This window comes from Carcharodon carcharias, chromosome 33, assembly GCF_017639515.1.
Source record: "Carcharodon carcharias isolate sCarCar2 chromosome 33, sCarCar2.pri, whole genome shotgun sequence".
Classification (NCBI taxonomy): domain Eukaryota; kingdom Metazoa; phylum Chordata; class Chondrichthyes; order Lamniformes; family Lamnidae; genus Carcharodon; species Carcharodon carcharias.
The window spans coordinates 5,008,638-5,035,447 of record NC_054499.1 but is presented as its reverse complement, the minus strand read 5'-3'; the positions used below and the strand labels follow the sequence as shown (position 1 = coordinate 5,035,447).

The 26,810-nt window shown below is 51.2% G+C and overlaps 1 protein-coding gene across 1 annotated transcript in view; it reads left to right on the top strand.

Annotated features, from left to right (window-relative positions):
• Positions 1-14,102: 14,102 nt before the first annotated feature.
• LOC121272210 (probable cation-transporting ATPase 13A3) overlaps positions 14,103-26,810 on the top strand; it is a 76,961-nt gene continuing 64,253 nt past the window's right edge. Inside the window, exons 1-9 of the mRNA XM_041178737.1 lie at positions 14,103-14,396; positions 16,184-16,357; positions 18,032-18,178; positions 20,465-20,535; positions 21,218-21,298; positions 21,391-21,460; positions 22,907-23,041; positions 23,554-23,626; positions 24,769-24,900. Coding sequence (XP_041034671.1) covers positions 14,103-14,396; positions 16,184-16,357; positions 18,032-18,178; positions 20,465-20,535; positions 21,218-21,298; positions 21,391-21,460; positions 22,907-23,041; positions 23,554-23,626; positions 24,769-24,900 — 1,177 coding nt within the window. The remainder of the gene's footprint in view (positions 14,397-16,183; positions 16,358-18,031; positions 18,179-20,464; positions 20,536-21,217; positions 21,299-21,390; positions 21,461-22,906; positions 23,042-23,553; positions 23,627-24,768; positions 24,901-26,810) is intronic.

The window sequence follows — 26,810 nt, the reverse complement described above, 5'->3', positions numbered from 1 at the left end:
GACCCAGGACAATAGTCTTGAGGACCTGGGTTTGAATCCTGCCAGGGCAGATGGTGGAATTTAAATTCAATACAAACTTCATCTGCTTCACTATTGCCCTCTGGCCTACATGTGACTCCAGGTCCACAGCAATGTGATTGATTCTTAACTGCTGTATCAAACCGCTACAAAGTCTCAAAAAAGAAATGAATAAAACCGGCCGCACCACCTAGCATTGACCTAACCACCAGGAATGACAACAGCCATCTCAGCCCTATTGACCCTGCAAAGTCCTCCTTACCAATATCTGGGGGCTAGTGCCAAAATTGGGAGACCTGTCTCACAGACTAGTCAAGCAACAGCCCGACATAATCATCCTTGCAGAACCATATCTCATAGATAATGTCCCAGACACCACCATCACTATCCCTGGGTATGTCCTGTAACACCAGCAGGACAAACCTAACAGAGGTGGCACAGTGGTATACAGTCGAGAGTGAGTTGCCCTGAGAGTCCTCAACAGTGACTGCGGACCCCATGAAGCCTCATGGCATCAGGTCAAACATGGGCATGGAAACCTGTGATTACTATATACTGCCCTCCCTCTGCTCATGAATCTGTGCTCTCCATGTTGAGCACCACTTGGAGGAAGCTCTGAGGGTGGCAAGGGCGTGGTACAGGACTTCAATGTCCATCAGCAGGAGTGGCTCAGTAGCACCATTATTGACCGAGCTGGCCAAGTCCTACAGGACATAGCTGCTAGACTGGGCCTGCAGCAGGTGTCGGTAGGAGTGACCATCGCACAGTCATGGAGACGAAGTACCTCCTTCACATTGAGGATACCCTCCATGTTTGGTGCTACCACTGTGCTAAATGGGATAAATTTCGAACAGATCTAGCAGCTCAAGACTGGGCATCCATGAGGTGCTGTGGGCCATCAGCAGCAGCAGAATTGTACTCGAACACAATCTGCAACCTCATAGTCCAGCATATCCCCCACTCTACTATTAACATCAAGCCAGGGGATCAACCCTGGTTCAATGAAGAGTGCAGAAGGGCATGCCAGGAGCAGCACCAGGCATACCTAATAATGAGGTGTCAACCTGGTGAAGCTATAGCACATGACTCCTTGCATGCCAAACAGCATAAGCAGCAAGGGATAGAGCCAAGCGGTCTCACAACCAGATCTAAGCTCTGCGGTCCTGCCACATCCAGTAGTGAATGGTGGTGGACAATTAAACAACTCATTGGAGGAGGAGGCTCCACAAATATCCCCATCCTCAATGACAGGGGAGCCCAGCACATCAGTGTATTATATAAGGCTAATAGATGGGCCAAGTGGATGATCCATCTTGGCCTCCTCCCAAGGTCCCCAGCATCACAGATGCCAGTCTTCAGCCAATTCGATTCACTCCATCAAGACATCAAGAAACAACTGAAGGCACTGGATACTGCAAAGGCTATGGGCCTTGACAACATTCCGGCAATAGTACGGAAGACTTGTATTCCAGAACTTGCCGTACCCCTAGCCAAGCTGTTCCAGTGTAGCTACAACACTGGCATCTACCTGTCTGTATGGAAAATTGCCCAGGTATGTCCTGTCCACAAAAAGCAGGGCAAATCCAACCCGGCCAATTACCGTCTCATCAGTCTACTCTCCACCATCAGTAAAGTAATGGAAGGGGTCATCAACAGTGCTATCAAGCCGCACTTGCTTAGCAATAACCTGCTCACTGACGCCCAGTTTGGGTTCCGCCAGGGCCACTCAGCTCCTGACCTCATTACAGCCTTGGGTCAAACATGGACAAAAGAGCTGAACTCCCGAGGTGAGGTGAGAGTGGCTGCCCTTGACATCAAGGCAGCATTTGACCGAGTGTGGCATCAAGGAGCCCCAGCAAAACTGGAGTCAATGGGAATCAGGGGGAAACCTCTCCACTGGTTGGAGTCATACCCAGCACAAAGGAAGATGGTTGTGGTTGTTGGAGGTCAATCATTTCAGCTCCAGGACATCACTGCAGGAGTTCCTCAGGGTAGTGTCCTCGGCCCAACCATCTTCAGCTGCTTCATCAATGACATTCCTTCCATCATAAGGTCAGAAATGGGGATGTTCGCTGATGATTGCACAATGTTCAGCACCATCTGAGGAGTATGCTCCTCAGATACTGAAGCAGTCCATGTCCAAGTGCAGCAAAACATGGACAAGGGCTGACAATTGTCAAGTAACATTCGCACAAGTGTCAGGCAATGACCACCTCCAACCAGAGAGAATCTAACCATAGTCCCTTGAAGTTTAACGACATTACCATCACTGAATCCCTCACCATCAACAACCTGAGGGTTACCAGTGACCAGAAACTGAACTGGATGAGCCATATAAATACTGTGGTTACAAAAGCAGGTCAGAGGCTCAGAATCCTGTGACCAGTAACTCACCTCCTGACTCCCCAAAGACTCTCCACCATCTACAAAGGCCACAAGTCAGGAGTGTGATGGAATAGTCCCCACTTGCCTGGATGAGCTCCCACAACACTCTAGAAGCTTGACACCATCCAGGACAAAGCAGCCCCACTTGATTAGCACCACATCCACAAACATTCACTCCCTCCACCGTCGACGCACAGTGGCAGCAGTGTGTACCATCTACAAGATACATTGCAGAAATTCACCAAGACTCCTTAGACAGCACCTTCCAAACCCACAACCATTACAATCTAGAAGGACAAGGGCAGCAGATACATGGGGAACACCACCACCTGCGAGTTCCCCTCCAAGTCACTCACCATCCTGACTTGGAAATATATCAGCCGTTCCTTCACTGTCGCTGGGACAAAATCCTGGAACTCCCTCCCTAACAGCGCTGTGGGTGTACCTACACCACATGGACTGCAGCGGTTCAAGAAGGCAGCTCACCACCACCTTCTCAAGGGGCAATTAGGAATGGGCAACAAATGCTGGCCCAGCCAGCGATGCGTTATAAGACGAACTGCAAAATGCGTGTTTTTATTGATGGACGCGACCTGTGTCTGGTTGGAATTTGTAACCTGCTGCTTGCCTGACCAGCTCCACTTCAGATCTATCAAACGTTGGATCCGTGGAATGCGTCTGCTGCCATGATGGAACCTCAGAATTGCGGTGCAGAAAGAGGCTGTTCAGCCCATCGAGTCTGCACTGGCTCTCCGCATGAGCAGCTCACCCAGTGCCTTTCCCCTGCCTTCGCCCTGTAACTCTGTGCATTCTTCCTTTTCAGATAACAGTTCCCTTTTGAATGCCTCGATTGAACCTGCCTCCACCCCACTCTCAGGTGGTGCATTCCAAGCCGTAACCACTCGCTGCTTGAAAAAGTCTTCCCTCCTATCATTTTTGCTACTTTTGCCAACCACGTTAAATTGGTGCCCCCCTCATTCTCGACCCCTTCACGAGTGGGAGCAGTTTCTCCCTTTCTACTCTTGTCGAGGCCACTCAGCATTTTGAATACCTCTACCAAATCTCCTCACAGCCTTCTCCAATCTATCTTTATAACTGAAGTTCCTGGAACCGTTCTCGTGAATCTTTTCCGCACTCTCTCTAATGCCTTCACATCCTTCCTTAAGTGTGGCGCCCAGAACTGGACGCAGTACTCCAGCTGAGGCCAAACTAATGACTATACAAGTTCAACCTAACCTCCTTGTACTCAACGCCCCTACAAATAAAGCCCAGGATACTGTATGCTTTATTAATAGCTCCCTCAACCTGTCCTGCCACCTTCAGTGATTCCTCCACATAAATAATGAACCATTGAAAATGACTGAAGTGGACTCTGGTGAGGTCATTGTGGGCAGGCATGGGGGCGGAGAACAAATCTCTGCCTCCCAAAGAAGAAGTTAAATAGAGGGAGAATGGAGCTATACTGAGCTCAGGCACAGTGCCCTACCCCTCATTGCCTCCCCATTTCTTGTGAAGACTCTTGCCGGGTTCATTGTTCCTTGGTACGTTCTCCATGACTGAACAAGGACAAATGGCCACATCCAATGAATACATTTTTTAAAAAATTCAGCCCCCGCCCATTGCTGGCCCTGGTCTCCATCTTGCTTTCCCAGTCTTTGTTCTATGTGCCTTATTATCCTAACGAAAATCTATCGATCTCTGCTTTGAGACCTCGAAGGTTGTATTTGCTGAAGCAAAGTTCACTTCCATGTCAAATGAGCTTATCCACTATTTCATCGTTTTCGGGTGAACTAGCTAAGTCCGGGAGTGGAGCGGGTGCATAAAAGGAGATTGAACAGCAAACGGGTATGTAAAAGGCCATTGAGCTGCGGTTGACCTCACCACTTCAGCTTTCACAACCTGGTTTTGATCTAATTTCCTGTATTCTGGGCTATGGGTGACCGCCACCCTCACTATCCAAGTGCCTATTTGACTGAGAGGCTTAGACTGGCAGCATGGGGAACCTGCCTGGATTCTGATCTGGATTTTTAAAAATTCATTTATGGGATGTGGGTGTCGCTGGCTGGGCCAGCATTTATTGCCCATCCCTAACTGCCCCTTGAGAAGGTGGTGGTGAGCCGCCTTCTTGAGCTGCTGCAGTCCCTGTGGTGTAGGTATACCCACAGTGCTGTTAAGGAGGGAGTTCCAGGATTTTGACCCAGCGACAGTGAAGGAACGGCCGATATATTTCCAAGTCAGGATGGCAAGTGACTCAGAGGGGAACTTGCAGGTGGTGGTGTTCCCCATGTGCCTGCTGCCCTTGTCCTTCTAATTGGTAGAGGTCGTGTGTTAGAAGGCGCTGCCTAAGGAGACTTGGTGAATTCCTGCAGTGCATCTTGTAGATAGTACACACACTGCTGCTACTGCGCGTCGGTGGTGGAGGGAGTGAATGTTTGCAAATGAGGCGACAATCAAGTGGGGCATGTCCTGGATGGTGTCAAGCTTCTAGAGTGTTGTGGGAGCTGCATCATCCAGGCAAGTGGGGAGTATTGCATCACACTCCTGACTGGTGCCTTGTAGATGGTGGACAGGTTTTGGGGGGGGTCAGGAGGCAAGTTACTCATCGCAGGATTCCCCAAACACAGTTCCAACGCATAGGGACAAGACGTGGGACCCTTGACAAATATTTGCTTGCAAAATGCTGGTGCCCTGCGTGAGCTTGTGCGACTGAAACACAAACTGCAGATTGAACCCGAGAACTACTCAGCATGAAATGATACCAGAGAAAGCTTCCAATGCTCAGCAGGTCTGGCAGCATCTGTGGGGAGAGGAAAAGAGTTAATGTTTTCAGGCCTGTGACATTTCATCAGCCTTCCTCAGTCTGTACGGCTGATATCAATCTGGCATCTTGAGCAACTTCCCTTTTAATTGCTCCACCATAGGTGGCCATGCCTTTAATGTGCCTGGGCCCCAATCTCTGGAAGCCTCTTTCTAAACCCCACTATCTCTCCCCTTTAACAATGCTCCTTTAAAACCTGCTGCAGTTGTCCCAATATCTGTAGTTTGGCATCAACTTGGCTACAAGAGCAGGTCAGAGACTGGGAATCCTACGGTGAGTAACTCACCTCCTGACTCCCCAAAGCGTGTCTGCCATTTACAAGGCACAAACAAAGAGTGTGATGGAATACTGTCCACTTGCCTGGATGAGTGCAGCTCCAACAATACTCAGAAAACTTGACACCATCCAGGGCAAAGCAGCCAACTTCATTGGAACCCCATGCATCATCTTAAACATTCACTCCCCTCACCACCAACACACAGTAGTAGCAGTGTGTGCACCATCTACAAGATGCACTGCAGCAACTCACCAAGGCTACTTTGACAGCATCTTCTAACCACACGGCCACTACCATCTAGAAGGACAAGGGCAGCAGACAGATGGGGCCACCACCACCTGGAAGTTCCCCTCTAAGCCACTCACCATCCTGACTTGGAAAGATATCGGCCGTTCCTTCACTGTCGCTGGGTCAAAATCCTGGAACTGCTGCCCTAACAGCGCTGTGGGTGTACCTACACCACATGGATTGCAGTGGTCCAAGAAGGTGATCGACAATCTAACCACACCACTGCCCTTCAGAGAGATTCATGAACCAAGGGAGGATTTGCTGTGCAGAATGCTGCTGGACTAAGCCCGTGTTATAATGACGTGTGTGGGCTACGCACTGGTGCACGAGGATGCAGTGAACTTTACAGAACTCTGCAACTTGAACCATTGCTGTGGTCACAACCGATTCTGTTGCCAAGGATTCCAATTCTTACTGACCCAAATGACAATAGGACATTGTGACTTCACTGACCCTGTAGGCAAGGCTCTCCTCTCTGTCCCTCGGCCAATGAAGGAACCCTTACAATTGTAAAAGCCTGCGGGAACCAGCCAGTCACGCAGCAGGACAGAAGATATTGGACGAACAGCTGTCTCCAGGGGTAACTTTCATTTTTTTAAACCCTCTTTCATTGTTTGGCCTCTTTCTCTATCAGTTCTTACCATCAGGATGGTGTGTGTCTTGGAGGGGAACTTCCGGGTGCTGGTGTTCCCATGTGTCTGCTGCCCTTGTCCTCCTAGGTGGTAGAGATCTTGTGTTTGGAAGGTGCTGTTAGAGGAACCTTGGTGAGCTGCTGCAGTGCACCTTGTAGGTATCACACACTGCTGCTACTGTGGAGGGAGTGAATGTTTAAGATGCCAATGGAGCGGGCTGCTTTGTCCTGGATGGTGTCGAGCTTCTTGAGTGTTGTGGGAGCTGCACTCATCCAGGCAAGTGGGGCGTATTCCATCACACTCCTGACTTGTGCCTTGTAGATGGTGGGCAGGCTTTGGGGAGTCAGGAGGTGAGTTACTCGCTGTAGAATTCCCAGTCTCCGACCTGCTCTTGTAGCCAATGTGATGCCAAACTACAGATATTGGGACAACTGGCTTTAAAGGAGTCTCACCCTTGCACACTCTCACACTTGTAGGGTGCAGGAGGCCTGATCTGCGATGCGGGTGAGTGTGGGTTGGAACAGCCCTGGTTACAAAGTGCCACGTACCCACTTGAGAGATTCCACCGGCGGGTCTGCCTGGGGTTCAATGGGCCAAACCACGGCCAGACACCGTGAATCTCTGCTTTCAGCCAAGTGGAGGGCGCAGCACCCAGGAACTGCAGGAGAGGCGATGGTGGTGGTGGGGGTATGGGGGTGTGGTGGGGTGGGGGGGGGTGGGGGGGCGTTGGCGATGAAAATCGGGCAGGGGTTCCTGCTTCTGATCACCGTCCAATTTCTCATATGCGTCCACGGGGCGTGGGCACTGCCTATAATTATTGCCCATGCATAATTGCCCCCGCAAAGCCAGTGGTGGCAAGTTGAGTGACTGGCTCGGCCAGTTCAGAGGGCAGTTAAGGGTCAACCACATCGCTGTGGGTCTGGAGGCCCAGACAGGGGAAGGTGGCGGATTTCCTTCCCCAAAAAAACCTACCAGTTTCGCGATCATTGTTACCGATACCGGCTCTTTAAATTCCGTTTCTGGATCACTACTCTGAGCTGCTACATTACCGGCCCAGTAACGTAACCCCGATACAACCATGCCCACGTTGAGGTGTTGGGTTGTGAAACTGCTTCTCTGAATGTGGAACAGGCACAACCGTTTCTAATCCCTTTTTAAATAACTTTGCCTCCTCCAAAGGGTGATTTCTGTTCTGTTTCTGCTCCGTTTCGAGGTGACGTCGACCACTGACAGAAAGTGGCTCTCTCGGTGCCAGTAACGCAATGCCTCCTCCAGTGCAAATAATTGCCCCCATCCCTTTCCCTCGCACCCCCCCGCTCACTTTCTGCTCCCGTGCTGCATTTGGCCTCTGTTTCCCATTGCTGCATCAGAGTCATTATGGCACAGGGGGAGCCCATTGGGCTTCTGGGGTCTCTGTGCCAGCCCCCTGTGGAGTAAAGCAGTCAGTCCCATCCCCTGTCTCTATGCCCGTAGCCCTGCCTGTGAGTTCCTTCAAGTGCCCATCCAATTTCTTTCTTAAATCGTTGACCCCCTCCGCATTCACCACCCTCCTAGGCAGTGAGTTCCAGGTCACTACCAATCTTTGCATTAAGACAGTCTTCCCCCGGCCTCTCTTAGCTAAAACCTTAAATCTGTGTGTCTCCCAGTCCTTGTATTACTGGGAACAGCTTTTCTTTGTCTACCTTATCCAAACCTGTCCCAATCTTGTCCACCTCTGTCAAGTCCCCACTCAGCCTCCTTAGCTCCAAGGAGAACAACCTCGGCTCCTCCAACCTAACCTCGTAGCTAAAATCCCCCACACCTCAAACCATCCTGGTAAACCTCCTCTGCACCCTCTCAATCCACCTGAAGTGCAATATGTTTCAATGAGATCCCCTCAGAAGGACCAGACCAGAACTGGACGCAGTTACTCTAGTTGTGGTCTAAGCAGAGCTGTTTACAGGCTCAGTGTAACTTCCTTGCCTTTGTTCTCAATATCTCCATTTATGAAGCCCAACGTTACAAATGCTTTGCTAAGTACTCTCTCAATATGTCCTGCCACATTCAAAGGTCTGTGCACATAAACCCCCAGGCCCTTCTGTACCAGCACATTGGCCCTGTGTCATTTAGTTCTCACCGCTATCAATAACACGGGTTAAAAACATTACAAGGTGCACTGCACCAGTTCACCCAGTTCCCCATCTGCCATCTTTTGAAATCCCTGGAGAGAGGGGGCGGGTCTTCCAAGAGCACCTGATACCCTCTGGTTGAAAGCAAAAGGTTAATCGGACCCGTCCTGCAGACTGCAAACGTCATGCTGCAATGGATCCTCTTGGCTTTGTACTAATTGTAACCTTTAACCTCTACCAGCAGGGGAGTTTAAAGTTCACTGAGAGATAGTCAGCAAGGGGTGACCTTAAAACAAAGGTTAGTTTTACCACTTCAGTAAGTCTAGTTAAACAGTGCACTGATCCCGATCTTTGAGATTGTTAACCTGTTGGTAACTAGTGCAGGTGAAACAGTTAGATCTGCAATGGAAACCCATCTGAGTTGCTCAGTGTGAAATGTTACTGAATCAAAGGCAGGCTCATAATTCAAAAAAAATTTGTTGGTGAAAAGCAAATCTATATAACAGGAGTGAAACTCCAGATAATGTAACAAAGTGAGGGGGTTGTAGCAGAATACAAGAAGGAGAGACTTGTTCAAGTTAAAGTTATTTTAGTACAGTTAGGCAATGTGTGTTTAATGAATCTAATTCCCCCATATTCAGTGTGAACCTGGTAAACCTTCAATGCACTTCCTCTTTTAAAAAAACAATTATAAGAATGAGAGAGGATCTCATTGAAACGTATAAAATTCTGACAGGGATGGACAGACTGGGTGCAGGGCTGATGTTTCCTCTGGCTGGGGGGTGTCTACAACAAGGGGTCACAGACTCAGGATACAGGGTAGACCATTTAGGACTGAGATGAGGAGAAACGTCTTCACTCAGAGGGTGGTGAACCTGTGGAATTCTCTACCACAGGAGGCTGTGGAGGGCAAGTCACTGAGTATATTTCAGAAGGAAATAGATTTCTGGACTCTAAAGGGGTCAATGGGTTTGGGGAGAGAGTGGGAGTGTGGCGCTGAGATAAAGGATCAGTCGTGATCATATTGAATGGCAGAGCAGGCTCGGATAACCCAATGATCTATCCCTGCCCCTATATTCTATGTTTCTATCTCTGTAATATTGCCTGACCCTGCCTCGCATCAGCTCATCTGCTGTTGAAGTTCTTATCTGTGCCTCTGTTACCTCTCGATGTGATTATGTCAACACACTCCTGACAGGCCCCACACATTCTACCCGCCGCCAGCCTCCAAAGTGCCACTGCCCTTATCATAACGCGCACCAAGTCTTGTTTCCCCCCATCACTGCTGCGCTCCATGACCTACATTAGCCTGTTAAGCAAGGCCTTGTATTTAAAATTCTCATCCCGGGTTTCAAATCCATCTTTGACCTCGCAACCTGCACCCACCCACCCCCTCCCCCCTCCCTATCTCTGTAATCTCCTCTAGCCCCATAACCCTCTGAGATATCTGACATCCCAAAGCCCTTCCCAGGAATGTAAATTTGCCACTGACTCAAATGAGGAGGTATTAGGGCAGGTCACCAAAAGCTTGGTTAAAGAGGTAGGGTTTGGTGGCAAGCCTCAGAAAGGAGGAGAGAGGCAGAGAGGTTTGGGGAGGGAGTTCCAAAGCTTAAGTGTTAATGATATTGTGAGAAAATGCCCATGAAGGGCATTATCTAATCAAGTACCTAGAGCACTTGTAAAGAGAGACTGCTGTGACACAGGGGTAGCGGGTCAAATGCAGACATGGATTGCTGTAATTAAGCCCATTATCAAGAAAAGTGTTAGTGTCCAGCTTCAAACTGGCTTGGGATTGTGTCAACACATTGGGGCCCAGGCAGCTGGAGGCACGGCCACCAATGGTGAAGCAATTAAAATCGGGGGTGGCGGTGGGGGGGGGGGCGGGGAATGAACAAGAGGCCAGAATTGGAGCAGCACAGGTTATTTATTGGCAAGGGGGAAATTACAATGTGCCATTCTAGCACTTTTTATTACAAGCATAATGTTCCTCTATAACCATCACTCTTGCTTGTGCCCCTCTGATTATTACTGATATTAATGTGTTTTTGTTTTTAACTATGGGATGTGAGTGTTGGCCTGCATTTATTGCCTGTCCCTAATTGCCCTTGCTCAGAGAGTGGCTGTGGGGTCTGGAGTCACGTGTAGGGCAGACCGGGTAAGGATGGCAGATTTCCTTCCCTAAAGGGCATCAGTGACCCAGATGGGGTCTTTTTTTTTTAACAACAATCAGCAATGATTTCATGGTCACCATCAGATTTCTAATTCCAGATTTCTACGGAATTCAAATTCCACCATCTGCCGTGGTTGAATTCAATCCCGGATCTCCAGAGCATTACCCTGGGTCTCTGGAATACTAGTCCACTGACAATAACACTATACCAACACCTCCCCCCACTATACCACCACCTCCCTCTGTGATCATCACTGTCACTTCTGATAATGCTTTACATGCGCCATCATTTACCACTGTCTAAAACAATGTTCTGCTGCATTATCACCATCACCTGTGATGTGCATTTGTTGCTCCCACTGCTCCGATTATTAATACGGATAAAAGCAAAAAATGCTGGAAGCAGTCAGCAGGCATGAAGGGATCTGAGAGAGAAACTGAGTCAATGTTTCAGGGTGATGACCTTTCATTAGGACAGAGGGAGGATAGGGATGTAAGAGTTTTTAAGCTGGTGGAAAGGGAGAGGGGCAGAAAGGACCATAGGGGAGCTCCGTGATTGGGTGGAGGGTAGGGGACATTAACTAACAAAACAGTCCATGCAGCAGTCAAAGAGAGTGGTAATGGGCTTCGTAAAGAAACAAAGATGAGGTGTGAATGGCTCTATTGCAGCCATCTGAATGCAAAGTTAAAGGATAGAGAAAGCCAACAACAAAAAAACATAGATGGAGGCAGAGGTTATGATCCAAAGTTGTTCACTATTGTATTAGATTTTCATTATTAATCCCATACTTACTGTGGAATTTGCCATGTTTCTGAAGAGACCCCCCCCGCCCCCCACTAAGTTACGAGAGAGTGTCACCAGCCTTCGGAGCCACAAGGAAAGATGTGACAGTGACCAGCTGGATGCGTGGACCCTGTGCTGACGAGTACAACAAGTCGATGGCCCACTGGAGAGCTCGTCTCCAACTCCTGCTTCAGGACTTCAGCCAGGTCAAAGTCTGCAGACATACCGAGTGGTAGGAGGCTGCACTTGCTACTCACACACAAGAAAACAACTCCCTCTATCGATTAATCCCCTCATTTCTCACAACTAAGGGTTGGCAGCCATGGCTCGGGGGAGGGATGTGCTGGCTCCACTGCTTCAGAAGGTCATGGGTTCAAGAGACCACTTCACAGGCTTGAGAACAAAAACCTGATCTGACCCTCTCAGTGCAGTACTGAGGGAGTGCCGCACTGTCGGAGGGTCAGTACTGAGGAGTGCTGCACTGTCGGAGGGTCAGTAGTGAGGGAGTGCCGCACTGTCGGAGGGTCAGTAATGAGGGAGTGCCGCACTGTCGGAGGGTCAGTACTGAGGGGGTGCCGCACTGTCAGAGAGTCAGTACTGAGGGAGTGCCGCACTGTCGGAGGGTCAGTACTGAGGGAGCGCCGCACTGTCGGAGGGTCAGTACTGAGGGAGTGCCGCACTGTCGGAGGGTCAGTACTGAGGGAGCGCTGCACTGTCGGAGGGTCAGTACTGAGGGGGTGCCGCACTGTCGGAGGGTCAGTACTGAGGGAGCGCCGCACTGTCGGAGGGTCAGTACTGAGGGAGTGCCGCACTGTCGGAGGGTCAGTACTGAGGGAGCGCCGCACTGTCAGAGGGTCAGTACTGAGGGGGTGCCGCACTGTCAGAGAGTCAGTACTGAGGGAGTGCCGCACTGTGGGAGGGTCAGTACTGAGGGAGTGCCGCACTGTCAGAGGGTCAGTACTGAGGGAGTGCTGCACTGTCAGAGGGTCAGTACTGAGGGAGCGCCGCACTGTCGGAGGGTCAGTACTGAGGCAGAGCTGCACTGTCGGAGGGTCAGTACTGAGGGAGTGCCGCACTGTCGGAGGGTCAGTACTGAGGGAGTGCCGCACTGTCATAAGGGCCATCTTTTGGATGAGATGTCAAAAAAGATGTCTGCCCTCTCAGAGGAGTGTAAAATACCCCAGCTTCACTATTCTGAAGAAGAGCAGGGGATGTTCTCCCTGGTGTTTCGAGACCAATATTTATCCCTGAACCAACATTGCCTAGAGACAAATAGGTCAGTATCGCATTGCTGTTAGTGAGAGCTTGCTGTGTGCAAATTGGCTGTCGCATTCCTTACATTTTCCAACAGTGCGTCATTGGCTGTTAAACACTTCGAAACATCCAGCTGTTGTGGAAGGTGCTATCAAAATGCAAGCGCTTTCTTTTTCCTCTCTCTTGATAGTGTGGACCCGCACTGGGTGTTGACTCACACTGGGTGTTGACTCACACTGGGTGTCGACTCGCACTGGGTGTCAACTCACACTGGGTGTCAACTCACACTGGGTGCTGACCGGCACTGGGTGCAGACCCACACTGGGCATCGACCTACACTTGGTGTGGACCCTCACTGGATGTCGACTCGCACTGGGGTGACATCTGGTACCAAGCTGGAGTGGCACTCTTAGCATGTGGGCCCCGGTGGTGTGAACATTATGGGATATGTGACCATGGCAGGGTGGGGTACAGAGGAGGCTGACCCAATCTGGTGCTGCCCCCCCCAGATACCTGTACCACTGGCCAGGATGCCAAACTCTGTGCAGTGCCCGGGATGTTAAAAACACCATATAAATGCAGGTTCTTCATGTCTAATATCACGGGCAGTGGTTGAGGTGAAGAGTAATCAATAGATTTAAAGGGAAGCTGGATAAACACACGAGGGAGAAAGGAATAGAAGGTGCAGAAACACCAGCATGAAGCAGATGGGCCGAATAGCCTGTGTCGGCTGAACTTGTATGTATACCTCAGGTGTGGGGACCCGAGCTGTGTTTTTTATTCTTCCACAGGATGTGGGGGTCATTGGCTGGGCCCAGCATTTATTGCCCATCCCTAATTGCCCCTTGAGAAGGTGGTGGTGAGCCGCCTTCTTGAGCTGCTGCAGTCCGTGTGGTGTAGGTACACCCGCCGTGCTGTTAGGGAGGGAGTTCCAGGAATTTGACCCAGCCACAGTGAAGGAACGGCCGATATATTTCCAAGTCAGGATGGTGAGTGGCTCGGAGGGGAACTTCCAGGCGGTGGTGTTCCCCATGTGTCTGCTGCCCTTGTCCTTCTAGATGGTAGCGGTGGTGGGTTTGGAAGGTGCTGTCGGAGGAGCCTTGGTGAGCTGGGCAGTAAATGCCGTGCCTCTTGTAGATGCAGGGACTCCTCCTTGCCCAAATCAGGGATGTGCCAAGCTGTGTGATCCCTGCAGAGACCAGAAAACCCAAAACGGAGAAAGCCCTGGGGTGTGCAAACCTCCAGCCGTCAGTAAGTTGTGTTGAGGATGGCTCCTGTGTTTCTGCAGCCTTTTAACCATTTTTATTTTTGAAGATAATGAGGTGACTCGGGAGGCGGTGATGATGGGAGTGAGGTGAGGCTCCAACTATGCCCAAGAGCAAGAGGACCGATGCCGGCCAGGAGACCGATCGGCGAAGCGCCGGCCGGGGCAGCACACCCGGCAATGCCAGGGATGACCAGAGCCTGGCAGCGCAGTCCGCGGGACGCCCAGGAACTCCGAGCGCCGTGGAGGAGGTCTCCGGCACGGAGCAGCAGAGCATCACCCGACTGCTCGCGATTGACGGCGAGTCTCGAGAGCCGAGGCGCTCAGGATCAGGAGACGCAGCCTCTCAGGCCCCAGTCCACTATCGGGTGGTGAATGTTGGCGAAGGCAACGAGATGGTAACAAGAGCCGCACAGCCCGGGCGGGGTGGGGAGGGGCCGGGGTTTGAGGAGGGGGCGGTAACTGGGGTCGTTTTTAACCTTGCTCTCTCCGGATGGGGAGTGGAGTGCGATCCTGGTTTTGCACCTGGATCAGTAACACTAAGAGGAAAATGGGGAAGGGTTTAGGAGAGTGTAGCCTCAGACTCCCTTCCCGGCCTGAGAGGGCACCGAGTGGTTTCGCCTGTCACGGCACCTACATAGGAACAGCACTCAGGCTGGTCATGTAGAGGGAGCTTTACTCTGTATCTAACCCCGTGCTGTACCTGTCCTGGGAGTGTTTGATGGGGACAGTGTAGAGGGAGATTTACTCTGTATCTAACCCCGTGCTGTACCTGTCCTGGGAGTGTTTGATGGGGATAGTGTAGAGGGAGATTTACTCTGTATCTAACCCCGTGCTGTACCTGTCCTGGGAGTGTTTGATGGGGACTGTGTAGAGGAGATTTACTCTGTATCTAACCCCGTGCTGTACCTGTCCTGGGAGTGTTTGATGGGGACTGTGTAGAGGGAGATTTACTCTGTATCTAACCCCGTGCTGTACCTGTCCTGGGAGTGTTTGATGGGGACTGTGTAGAGGGAGCTTTACTCTGTATCTAACCCCGTGCTGTACCTGTCCTGGGAGTGTTTGATGGGGACAGTGTAGAGGGAGTTTACTCTGTATCTAACCCCGTGCTGTACCTGTCCTGGGAGTGTTTGATGGGGACAGTGTAGAGGGAGCTTTACTCTGTATCTAACCCCGTGCTGTACCTGTCCTGGGAGTGTTTGATGGGCACTGTGTAGAGGGAGATTTACTCTGTATCTAACCCCGTGCTGTACCTGTCCTGGGAGTGTTTGATGGGGACAGTGTAGAGGGAGATTTACTCTGTATCTAACCCCGTGCTGTACCTGTCCTGGGAGTGTTTGATGGGGACAGTGTAGAGGGAGCTTTACTCTGTATCTAAGCCCGTGCTGTACCTGTCCTGGGAGTGTTTGATGGGGACAGTGTAGAGGGAACTTTACTCACTATCTAACCCCGTGCTGTACCTATCCTGGGAGTGTTTGATGGGGACTGTGTAGAGGGAGCTTTACTCTGTATCTAACCCCGTGCTGTACCTGTCCTGGGAGTGTTTGATGGGGACAGTGTAGAGGGAACTTTACTCTGTATCTAACCCCGTGCTGTACCTATCCTGGGAGTGTTTGATGGGGACTGTGTAGAGGGAGATTTACTCTGTATCTAACCCCGTGCTGTACCTGCCCTGGGAGTGTTTGATGGGGACAGTGTAGAGGGATCTTTAGTCTGTATCTAACCCCGTGCTGTACCTGTCCTGGGAGTGTTTGATGGGGACAGTGTAGAGGGAGATTTACTCTGTATCTAACCCCTGCTGTACCTGTCCTGGGAGTGTTTGATGGGTACAGTGTAGAGGGAGCTTTACTCTGTATCTAACCCCGTGCTGTACCTGTCCTGGGAGTGTTTGATGGGGACAGTGTAGAGGAAGCTTTACTCTGTATCTAACCCCGTGCTGTACCTGTCCTGGGAGTGTTTGATGGGGATGGTGTAGAGGGAGCTTTAGTCTGTATCTAACCCCGTGCTGTACCTGTCCTGGGAGTGTTTGATGGGTACAGTGTAGAGGGAGATTTACTCTGTATCTAACCCCGTGCTGTACCTGTCCTGGGAGTGTTTGATGGGGACAGTGTAGACGGGGATATGTGTTACACACATTACCTGAAATTCTGCTCCTGGTTGCCTTTTGTTTGTCTGCTTTTTCCAGGTGATTTATGGATACTGTTGGAGCTGGTGGAGAGCCTTGCTCTCAACGCTTGTCACCATCCTGTCGTGTGGCTTGTTCATCATGGCGTTCTACTGGAGACCAGAGTGGCACATGAAGTGTTCTTGCCAACCCTGCCACCTCCAGGACGCTGAGTATGTCCTGATGAAAACCACGGTACGGATCACCCTGACTTTCCCACCTCTGAGGGCTCCTCACAAAGCTCGGGAATTTCTATAATATTACTCATTCACAGGGATGTGGGTGTCGCTGGCCGGGCCCAGCATTTATTGCCTATCTCTAATTGCCCCTTGAGAAGGTGGGGGTGAGCTGCCTTCTTGAGCCGCTGCAGTCCGTGTGGTGTAGGTACACCCATGGTGCTGTTAGGGAGGGAGTTCCAGGATTTTGACCCAGTGACAGTGAAGGAACGGCCGATATATTTCCAACTCAGGATGGTGAGTGACTTGGAGGGGAACTTCCAGGTGGTGATGTTCCCATCTATCTGCTGGCCTTGTCCTTCTAGATGGTAGCGATCGTGGGTTTGGAAGGAACTGTCTAAGGAGCCTTGGTGAATGATGGTGCACACTGCTGCTACTGTGTGTCATTGGTGGAGGGAGTGAATGTTTGTGGATGTGGGGCCAATCAAGCGGGGCTGCTTTGTCCTGGATGGTGTCGAGCTTCTTGAGTGTTATGGGAGCTGCACTCATCCAGGCAAGTGGAGAGTATTCCATCACACTCCTGACTTGTGCCTTGTAGATGGTGGACAGGCTTTGGGGAGTCAGGAGGTGAGTTACTCACTGCAGGATTCCCAGCCTCTGACCTGCTCTTGTAGCCACAGTATTTATATGGCTGGTCCAGTTCAGTTTCTGGTCAATGGTAACTCCCAGGATGTTGATAGTGGGGGATTCAGTGATGGTAATGCCAGTGAACGTCAAGGGGAGATGGTTAGATTCTCTCTTGTTGGAGATGGTCATTGCCTGGCACTCGTGTGGTACGAATGTTACTTTAAATTAAACCTAATTAAAGCCAGTAGCTCTTCTCCTCGACACTGAATTTGCTGAACTCCCCAGCAGAGTGCTAGTTGAGAATTCAGGCTCTTTTGCATGAGTTTAGATGGCTAAGGGTTGGTTTGATCAAAGTTGTCAAGATATTAAGGGGAAGAACGCAAAGGCCTGTTTCTGTGCTGTAAAATTTCAACTTTTGTGCCTTGTTGTCTTTGTCCCCTCTCTCAATTTTACTCTCTCTCTCTCCCTTCTATCTCTCTCTCTCTCTCTCCCTCTCTCTCCATCTCTCCCCCTCTCTCCCTCTCTCTCTCTCCCTCTCTCTCTCTCCCCTCTCTCCCCTCTTTCCCTCTCTCTCCATCTTTCTCCTCCCCCAATCTCTTTCTCCATCTTGTTGTCTTTGTCCCCCTCTCAATTTTACTCTCCCTCTTTCTACCACTCCCTTTCTCTCTCTTCCTTCTCTCTCTCTGTCTCCCTCTCTCTCTGTCTCTCTCTCTCTACCTCTCCCTCCCCCTCTCTCTCTCTCCATCTCTCTGTCTCCCTCTCTCTCCTCCCCCACGCTCTCTCTCTCCATCTTGCTCTCTCTCTCTGCCCCTCTCTCTATCTCTCACCCTCCCTCTCCTTCTCTCTCTCTCCCCCCCTTCTCTCTCTCCCTTTCTCTACCTCTCTCTCTCTGTCTCTCTCTCTCCCCCTCTCCCTCTCTCCACCTCTCTCTCTCTCCCTCTCTCCTCTCCCACTCTCTCTCTCTCCCCTTCTCTCTATCTCTTTGTCTCTCCCTGCCCCTCTCCCTCTCTCTCCTTCCTCACTCTCTCCTCTCTCTCTCCCTCCCGCTATCTCTCTTTGTGTACAGGATGAGTTCCAAGAATGGCACAGACACAAGGTGAAGTTCATGTACCTGAAGTACAGCCCTCAGACCGACCAGAGGGACAGGGAAACAATCGAGGATGTGGATGAGTTCTCACTGCTCAGGAAAAACATCTCCTTTACCGGGATTCAGGTGATTCAGTCAAGTGATGGAACGGTTCCCCGTCTGTGCTCCTCCTACAACAACAACTTACATTTCTATAGCGCTTTTAACATAGTGAAACGTCCCAGGGTGCTTCACAGAAGCATTCTCAAACTAAACATGACACCAAGGGTCCTTCTGTAAATATAACAATCACATAAGAAATAGGAGCTTAATAAGACCATTCAGCCCATCACATCCGCTCCACCGTTCAATACTATCACAGCTGATCTACGGCTTCAACTCCATTTTCCTACCCGCTCCCCAAGTTCCTTCGCTCCCTGAGACATCAAAAACCTGCCTATCCCAGCCTTAAATATATATATATATAGTGCTGCACGGTTGGACGGTTAGTACTGAGGGAGTGCCGCACTGTCGGAGGGTCAGTACTGAGGGAGTGCCGCACTGTCAGAGGGTCAGTACTGAGGGAGTGCCGCACTGTCAGAGGGTCAGTACTGAGGGAGTGCCGCACTGTCGGAGGGTCAGTACTGAGGGAGTGCTGCACTGTCAGAGGGTCAGTACTGAGGGTGTGCCGCACTGTCAGAGGGTCAGTACTGAGGGAGCGCCGCACTGTCGGAGGGTCAGTACTGAGGGAGTGCCGCACTGTCGGAGGGTCAGTACTGAGGGAGTGCTGCACTGTCAGAGGGTCAGTACTGAGGGTGTGCCGCACTGTCAGAGGGTCAGTACTGAGGGAGTGCCGCACTGTCGGAGGGTCAGTACTGAGGGAGTGCTGCACTGTCAGAGGGTCAGTACTGAGGGAGTGCTGCACTGTCGGAGGGTCAGTACTGAGGGAGTGCTGCACTGTCAGAGGGTCAGTACTGAGGGAGTGCTGCACTGTCAGAGGGTCAGTACTGAGGGAGTGCTGCACGGTCGGAGGGTCAGTACTGAGGGAGTGCTGCACTGTCGGAGGGTCAGTACTGAGGGAGTGCTGCACTGTCAGAGGGTCAGTACTGAGGGAGTGCCGCACTGTCAGAGGATCAGTGCTGAGGGAGTGCTGCACTGTCGGAGGGTCAGTACTGAGGGAGTGCTGCACTGTCGGAGGGTCAGTACTGAGGGAGTGCTGCACTGTCGGAGGGTCGGTACTGAGGGAGTGCTGCACTGTCGGAGGGTCAGTACTGAGGGAGTGCTGCACTGTCGGAGGGTCAGTACTGAGGGAGTGCCGCACTGTCAGAGGATCAGTGCTGAGGGAGTGCTGCACTGTCGGAGGGTCAGTACTGAGGGAGTGCTGCACTGTCGGAGGGTCAGTACTGAGGGAGTGCCGCACTGTCGGAGGGTCAGTACTGAGGAGTGCTGCACTGTCGGAGGGTCAGTACTGAGGGTGTGCTGCACTGTCGTAGGGTCACACTGAGAGAGTGCTGCACTGTCAGAGGGTCAGTACTGAGGGAGTGCCGCACTGTCAGAGGGACAGTACTGAGGGAATGCTGCACTGTCAGGGGGTCAGTACTGAGGCTGTGCCGCACTGTCAGAGGGACAGTACTGAGGGAATGCTGCACTGTCAGGGGGTCAGTACTGAGGGAGTGCTGCACTGTTGGAGAGTCAATACTGAGGGAGTGCCGCACTGTCGGAGAGTCAATACTGAGGGAGTGCTGCATTGTTGGAGATACTATCTTTCAAATCAGTCAATTAAACCAAGGGTCTCTCTGCCCCCTCAGGTGGAGATGGAAGACCCTGTTAAACTATTTAAGAAGAGCAGGGGAGTTTTCCACGATGTTGTGGCCAATATTTATTCCTCAACCAACATAATGGAAATGGATACGTTTACAGCCATTGCACCCACTCACTTAAAACAGATGATCTGGGTCGTTACCATGGCGCTGTTAGTGGGATCTTACTGTGTGCAAATTGGCTGCCATGTTTCCTGCATTCCAACAGTGACTACACTACAGAAAGTTCCCCATTGGCCGTGAAGCACTTTGGGACGCCCGGAGGTCCTAAAAGGCGCTAGAGAAATGTGAGATCTTTCAACCTTTGCGAATTGTGAATGAGCCTTAACCAGTGAGCGGACACACAGTTAAACTCCAGAACCTAACAAAATTAAAAAAATAGAGTCCTCCGTGTGGTTGGTTGGCTGATTCACAAAGGGTATGTTTCACACTCAAGCGACTGGACCAACGCTCACACGGTTCAGTCCCCTTTGAATGACCCCACTTATATTCTGCCTATCAGAGTGGGGCATGCCAAAGGGGCTTGTGGGGGGTGGGAGGTGCTGATGGGAGGAGGCAAAATGACCGAGAGAGACTGGGAATCCTGCTCACAATTGCACCTCTTCTGTCCCAGATCCGCTATTTACAGCACCACAGTATCCGGTACATCTGGGACCCCAACAAACGATCCTTCATCCTGCTGAGGTAGGAAGATTTACTCATCATGGGCCAGGCTAAAAGCAACAAAATAATTTATAGAATGTTCGATGTGAGCAGATCAGACGTTCGATGTGATCCTGTGATTGACAGCACTTGCTGAGCAATCCCGAATGTGTGAAGAATTACACTAGCAACCAATCTAAGATGTATCTTACTTATACGTGCTAGAAGCTACATATACTCACACGCAGGAGCCTGTCCTCTACAGACAAAAGTAACATGCCCAGGCATTGCACCTTTTTTGAATAAAGCAAGAGTGTGGGTGATAGTTCCTTGTTACATTCTCCATGGCAATGCCTGAACCAATCAGAGTCAACTTGCCAACCCAATCAGCACCCTTTTCTCATGCGGTATGAATTGTTGTTCCCTTTGAAATTTGGCATTCTTGCATCTTTCCTGATGAGTGCAAGACAAAAAAGTTTGACAGCTTGTCTCTTTTATTTTCAAGGAATATTCCAGATTATTGTTAACTGAATTCACACTCTGGAAGTGCCAGGAGGGGATAGAATCTTGCATTCTCTCCCCTCTGCCCTCCACCCCTTCACCGATCAGATACATCCGCATTAGGTTTTGGTTTCTGTTTTCTGCCTCTGCTTTCCCAATTTTTTCTGTCCTCAGTCCCTGTCTCCCTGCGCCTCACTCATTCTGGGTTCCTGTTCCCTCGCAGGGGTTTGGAACAGAACGTCTCCTGCTCAGATCTCCATAAGAAATATCTCGATGGATTGGTTTACCAGGAATCTCAAAATAGGTTGGCAACAAAGCACAGAATCCTCATGATTTTAGCCGGTCTGTTTGCTGCTGACACTTTTCTCAAGCAATTTTCTCAATCGTTTCTCTTAGGAAGCTGATTTATGGACCAAATGTCATAGCAGTCCAGGTCCCTCCATACTGGAAACTCCTGGGGAAAGAGGTGGGTGAATACCGAGTAATTTGTTTTATCTCCCTGTCTTTCTCACCGAGGCTTCTGACTACTGTTGGGCTCTAGGTCTCACACACACTGACTCTCACTGGGGTACGGGTTCCACACACACTGACTCTCACTGGGTTACGGGTCCCACACACACTGACTCTCACTGGGGTACGGGTCCCACACACACTGACTCTCACTGGGGTACGGGTCCCACACACACTGACTCTCACTGGGGTACGGGTCCCACACACACTGACTCTCACTGGGGTACGGGTTCCACACACACTGACTCTCACTGGGGTACGGGTCCCACACACACTGACTCTCACTGGGGTACGGGTCCCACACACACTGACTCTCACTGGGGTATGGGTCCCACACACACCGACTCTCAACCCCACCGCACTCCTTCAGTGTCAGTCTGAATCGTGTCTGTGCTTTCCATTTGTCATTCTGTCCAGCCCCCCTGAGCTCCCTCCCTCCCCAAGAGACAGTGCACCCCGTGGCCCCCAGGGCAGTTGTGCTTGGAATGTGGGGAGTCGAAGGCAGTGTTGGGGGTGGGGGCAGTGAGGGGAGCTGTTGTTGGGTGAGGGAGATTAATCAGCTCTCTCTTAGCCAGGCCTTCCATCCTGGTGGTGAAGGAAATATTCCCTGTGTTCCACTCTGGGGAGGCATGTGGGTGCCCCCACATCTTGGATGTGTACCCCAAATTCTACGTCACCGGGTGAGAGGGCACAAACTTGTCCTGCTTAAAGGGCGTCAGATTCACTCATCTGCCCTCCGATTGGAGGAGTGACTTGCATTTCTATGGCGCCCTTTCCACACCCTTGGCCGGAGAGTTTTACAGCCAATGATGTACTCCAGAAGTACAGTGTAGCAATTGTGGCAGCTAATGTACGCACAGCAGGATCCCACAAGGAGAAAGGTGATGAGTGGGGTGTGGGCATCACTGGCAAGGCCAGCGTTTGTTGCCCGTCCCTAATTACCCTTGAACTGAGTGGCTTGTGAGACCATTTCAGAGGGGCAGTTAAGAGTCAACCCCATTGCTGTGGGTCTGGAGTCACATGTCGGGCCAGACCGGGTAAGGACAACAGATTTCCTTCCCTAAAGGGACATTAGTGAACCAGATGGGTTTTTACAACAGCCGATGATAGTTTCACGGTCACCATTACTGAGACTAGCTTTCAATTCCAGATTTATTAATTGAATTTAAATTCCACCAGCTGCCGGGGTGGGATTTGAACCCCTGTCCCCAGAGCATTAGCTTGGCGCCTGGACATTACCAGTGATATTACCATTATGCCACCATGTCCTTGTTGAGGGGTAAGCATTGGCCCTGGGATACGAGAGAGAAGCTCCTGCCAACCCTTCCAATGCCGACTCCCCCCACCCTTCTTTGGGATAGCACCATGAGGTCATTAACACCCACCCGCCCTCTGTCCGCAGATTTTGAATCCGTTCTACGCGTTTCAGGCGTTCAGCGTTATCCTGTGGTTTGTGGAGGCCTATTACCCGTACGCAGTCGCCATCATCGTGATGAGCATCTGTTCCATTGCCTTGTCTTTGTACACGGCTCGCAAGGTAAGAGCCGGACAGGAGAGGGGGGCCTGTGTCACAGTGTTCACCTTCATTAACGTTTTAATCGATAACTGGAATCCGACTGCCTGCCCTGTTCAAGGGGCCAGTCTCGGGAATACGAGCTGACAGTTCCACACCTGTGATTCCCCCACACGGTGACGGGACGCGGGTCTGTGTCTGTGATTTCCCCCACACGGTGACGGGACGCGGGTCTGTGTCTGTGATTCCCCCACACGGTGACGGGACGTGGGTCTGTGTGATTCCCCCACACGGTGACGGGACGCGGGTCTGTGTCTGTGATTCCCCCACACGGTGACGGGACACGGGTCTGTGTCTGTGATTCCCCCACACGGTGACGGGACGCGGGTCTGTGTCTGTGATTCCCCCACATGGTGACGGGACGCGGGTCTGTGTCTGTGATTCCCCCACATGGTGACGGGACGCGGGTCGGTGTCTGTGATTCCCCCACACGGTGACAGGACGCGGGTCTGATGGGTGTCCCCTCTGTTTTTCAGCAATACACGATGCTGCATGAAATGGTGCAGTCACACAACTCCATCCGGGTGACTGTTCTCAGGAAGGGAAGCGGTAAGTGCAGGGCAGTGTCGCAGGGAAACTCACAACTCTGGAGAGTGTGGGGAGTGCCGGGAGGTGTGGGGGGAGGGTTTTCGCAGGGTCAGAATGTAAAGATCACAGATTCGATCCACGGGACCTTGGCAGAGAGCTGAGGGTGCAGAGATCGTGGTGGGGGGGGTGGGGTGCACATGAATTCACACTGAGAGGCTGTGACAGTGGCCTTTTGGATCTAGATGGGGCAGTGGATACGGCTATACTGGATTCAGTCCCCAGACTTCTGCCTAAAATTGACACGATGGAACCATCCCTCGGGTGAGGAACATAAGCCGGGATTGTTCTCCTCAGAGCAGAGAAGGTTAAGGGGGAGATTGAATCGAGGCATTCAAAATCACGAGGGGGTTTGGATAGAGTCAATGAGGAGAAACTGTTTCCAGTAGCAGGAGGGTCGTAACCAGGGGGACACAGATTGAAGAGAATCGGGAAAAGGACCAGAGGGGGAGATGAGGAGAAGGTTTTTTTTACACAGCGAGTTGTTGTGATCTGGAAGGCGCTGCCTGAAAGGGCGGGGGAAGCAGATTCAATAGGAACTTTCAACAGGGGAATTGGATAGATACCTGAAGGGGAATAAATTTACAGTGTGGAATCATGCAGAACTTCAAAAGGTGGAGATTGGGAGTGAGGAGGAATGTCTGAACGTTCTGCTGGAGAGGATTGGATACACGCCCGGGGGTGGGGAGAACATTCGATCGGCTGAGCCTCGATCGGGTGGAGAGAGAATGAATCTTTCGGATGAGCTGTTTAAGGAGAGCAAGGTGGGGGTTGAGTTGGGGGGGCTTGGTGGTTCTCCCCGGTGCACTGGGGCCAATATTTACCCCTGCACAATGATCAAAACGGGATTAACCGGTCCCGTTGCTGTCTTTTTTGTGTGTGTGTGTGGGATCTTGCTGTGCGCGAAATTGTCTGTCTGCCCTGTGACGTCGGGCGGCTCTTCAAGCGCGATTCGGTTGTCCGTGGAGGGCTGAGAGACGCCCTGAGGTGGCGCAAGGGGCTGTGGGTGGTTGGTGGGGGCGATGGGGGAGGTGGGGGGGTGGGGGGGTGGAAATGCCACAAAGCGGGTTGCGCCTTTAACCCCCCCGGTTTGTTTCCGCCCTCAGCCTCCCAGATCGTCAGCTCGTCGGAGCTGGTGCCTGGTGATGTGATCATTATCCCTCAACAGGAGATGATTCTGCCCTGCGACGTGGTGCTGATGAATGGAGCGGTGGTTGTGAACGAGAGCATGCTGACAGGTCAGCACAGGATGGCCAGAGTTAGGGAGCAGGAATGGACCAATCGGCCCCTCGAACCTGGTCCCGCCATTCAACACGATCGCGGCCAATCGGATTCAGGCCTTAATTCCGCTTTCCTGCCCCCCCCCCCTGAAAAACCCTGACCCCCTTGTCGATCAAAAACCCGCCTAGCTCAGCCTTGAGTAAATCCAATGGTCCAGCCTCTTCCACTCTCTGGGGAACAGAGTTCCACCGACTAACAACCTTCTGAGAGAAAAGGATTCTCCTCATCTCTGTCTTTATTTTTAAACTGTGCCCCCTGGTTCTAGACTCTCCCACAAGGGGAAACATCCTCTCAGCCTCTACCCTGTCGAGCTGCCTCAGGATCTTATATGTTTCAATAAGATTCCCTTTCATTCCCCTAAACTCCAATGGATACAGGCCCAGACTGTCCAACCTTCCCTCAGAAGATAACCCTTCCTCCCAGATATCGTTCGAGTGCACCTTCTCCGAACTGCTTCTCATGCAATCAAGTAAGGAGACCAAAACTGTACAGATGTGGTCTCACTTAGACCCTGTACAGCTGTAGCAACACTCGCCTATTGGCAGAGAGTCAGGGGCTGGTAACCAGAGAAAGATGTTTCTTTGTCATCTTCTGCTCAAACCCTCATCCATCCCTTTGCCACCACCGGCCGGCCCTTGACTATTCCGACACTCTCCTGCCCGGACTCCCATCCCCCGCCCTCTGTAAACAGAAGGACATAGGAGACAGAGTAGACCATTCAGCCCATCGAGCCTGTTCTGCCATTCAGTACAGTCATGGCTAATCATCCACTTCAATGCCATTTCCCCCCACCCTGTCCCCATATCCCTTTACGTTATTGGTATTTAGAAATCTGTCAATCTCTGCTTTAAACATACTCAATGACCAAGTTTCTGGGGTAGAGAATTCCAAAGATGCTCAACCCTCTGAGTTAAAAAAAAAAAAAATCTCCTCATCTCGGTCCTAAGTGGTTTTTCCCCTTATTTTGAAATTGTCCCCCCCGCCGGTTCTAGACTCCCCAAGCAGGGGAAACATCTTACCTGCACCTACCCTGTCTATCCCTTTAAGCATCCTGTAGGTTTCAATGCAATCACCCCTCACCCTTTGAGCCTCTAGAGAATCCAGGCCCAGTTTCCATACATACAAACATACGAATCAGGAGTAGGACACTCGGCCCATCGAACCTGCTCCGCCATTCAATAAGATCATGGCTGAACTTATTGTAACCTCAACCCCACCTTCCTGCCTACCCCTGATGACCTTTCAGCCCCTTGTTAATCAAGAATCTATCTAGCTCTGTCTTAAAAATACCCAAAGACTCTGCTTCCACCACATTTTCAGGAAGAGAGTTCCAAAGATGCTCAACCCTCGGAGAAAAAAACTTTCTCCTCGTCTCCAATTCAAATGACCGACCCCTTATTTTTAAACAGTGACCCCCTCGTTCTAGATTCTCCCACAAGAGGAAGCACCCTCTCCACATCCACCCTGTCAAGACCCCTCAGGATCTTATATGTTTCAATCAGGTCGCCTCTCACCCTTCTAAACTCCAGTGGATACAAGCCTAACCTGTCCGACCTTTCCCCATAAGACAACCCGCCCATTCCCGGTATTAGTCCGAACTGCTTCCAACGCGCTTACATCTTTCTCTTCGTTGTACAGTTCCCACCATCTGGGGAACAAGTCTGGTGAACAGTTATTTTCTTCTACTTATTTTTTTTGTGAGCGAGTGCAACAAAAGCTCACCCGAAATCCTCTGCCCCTCCCAAACTCTGCTGCCAACCCCCCCACCAACCTCCCCTCCCCACCCACCCCCACTCCACTCCCATGCCTGATGTCTCACCATTCACCCGTCACCACCCACCCCGTGCTCGCTGATCTATGTAGGCTC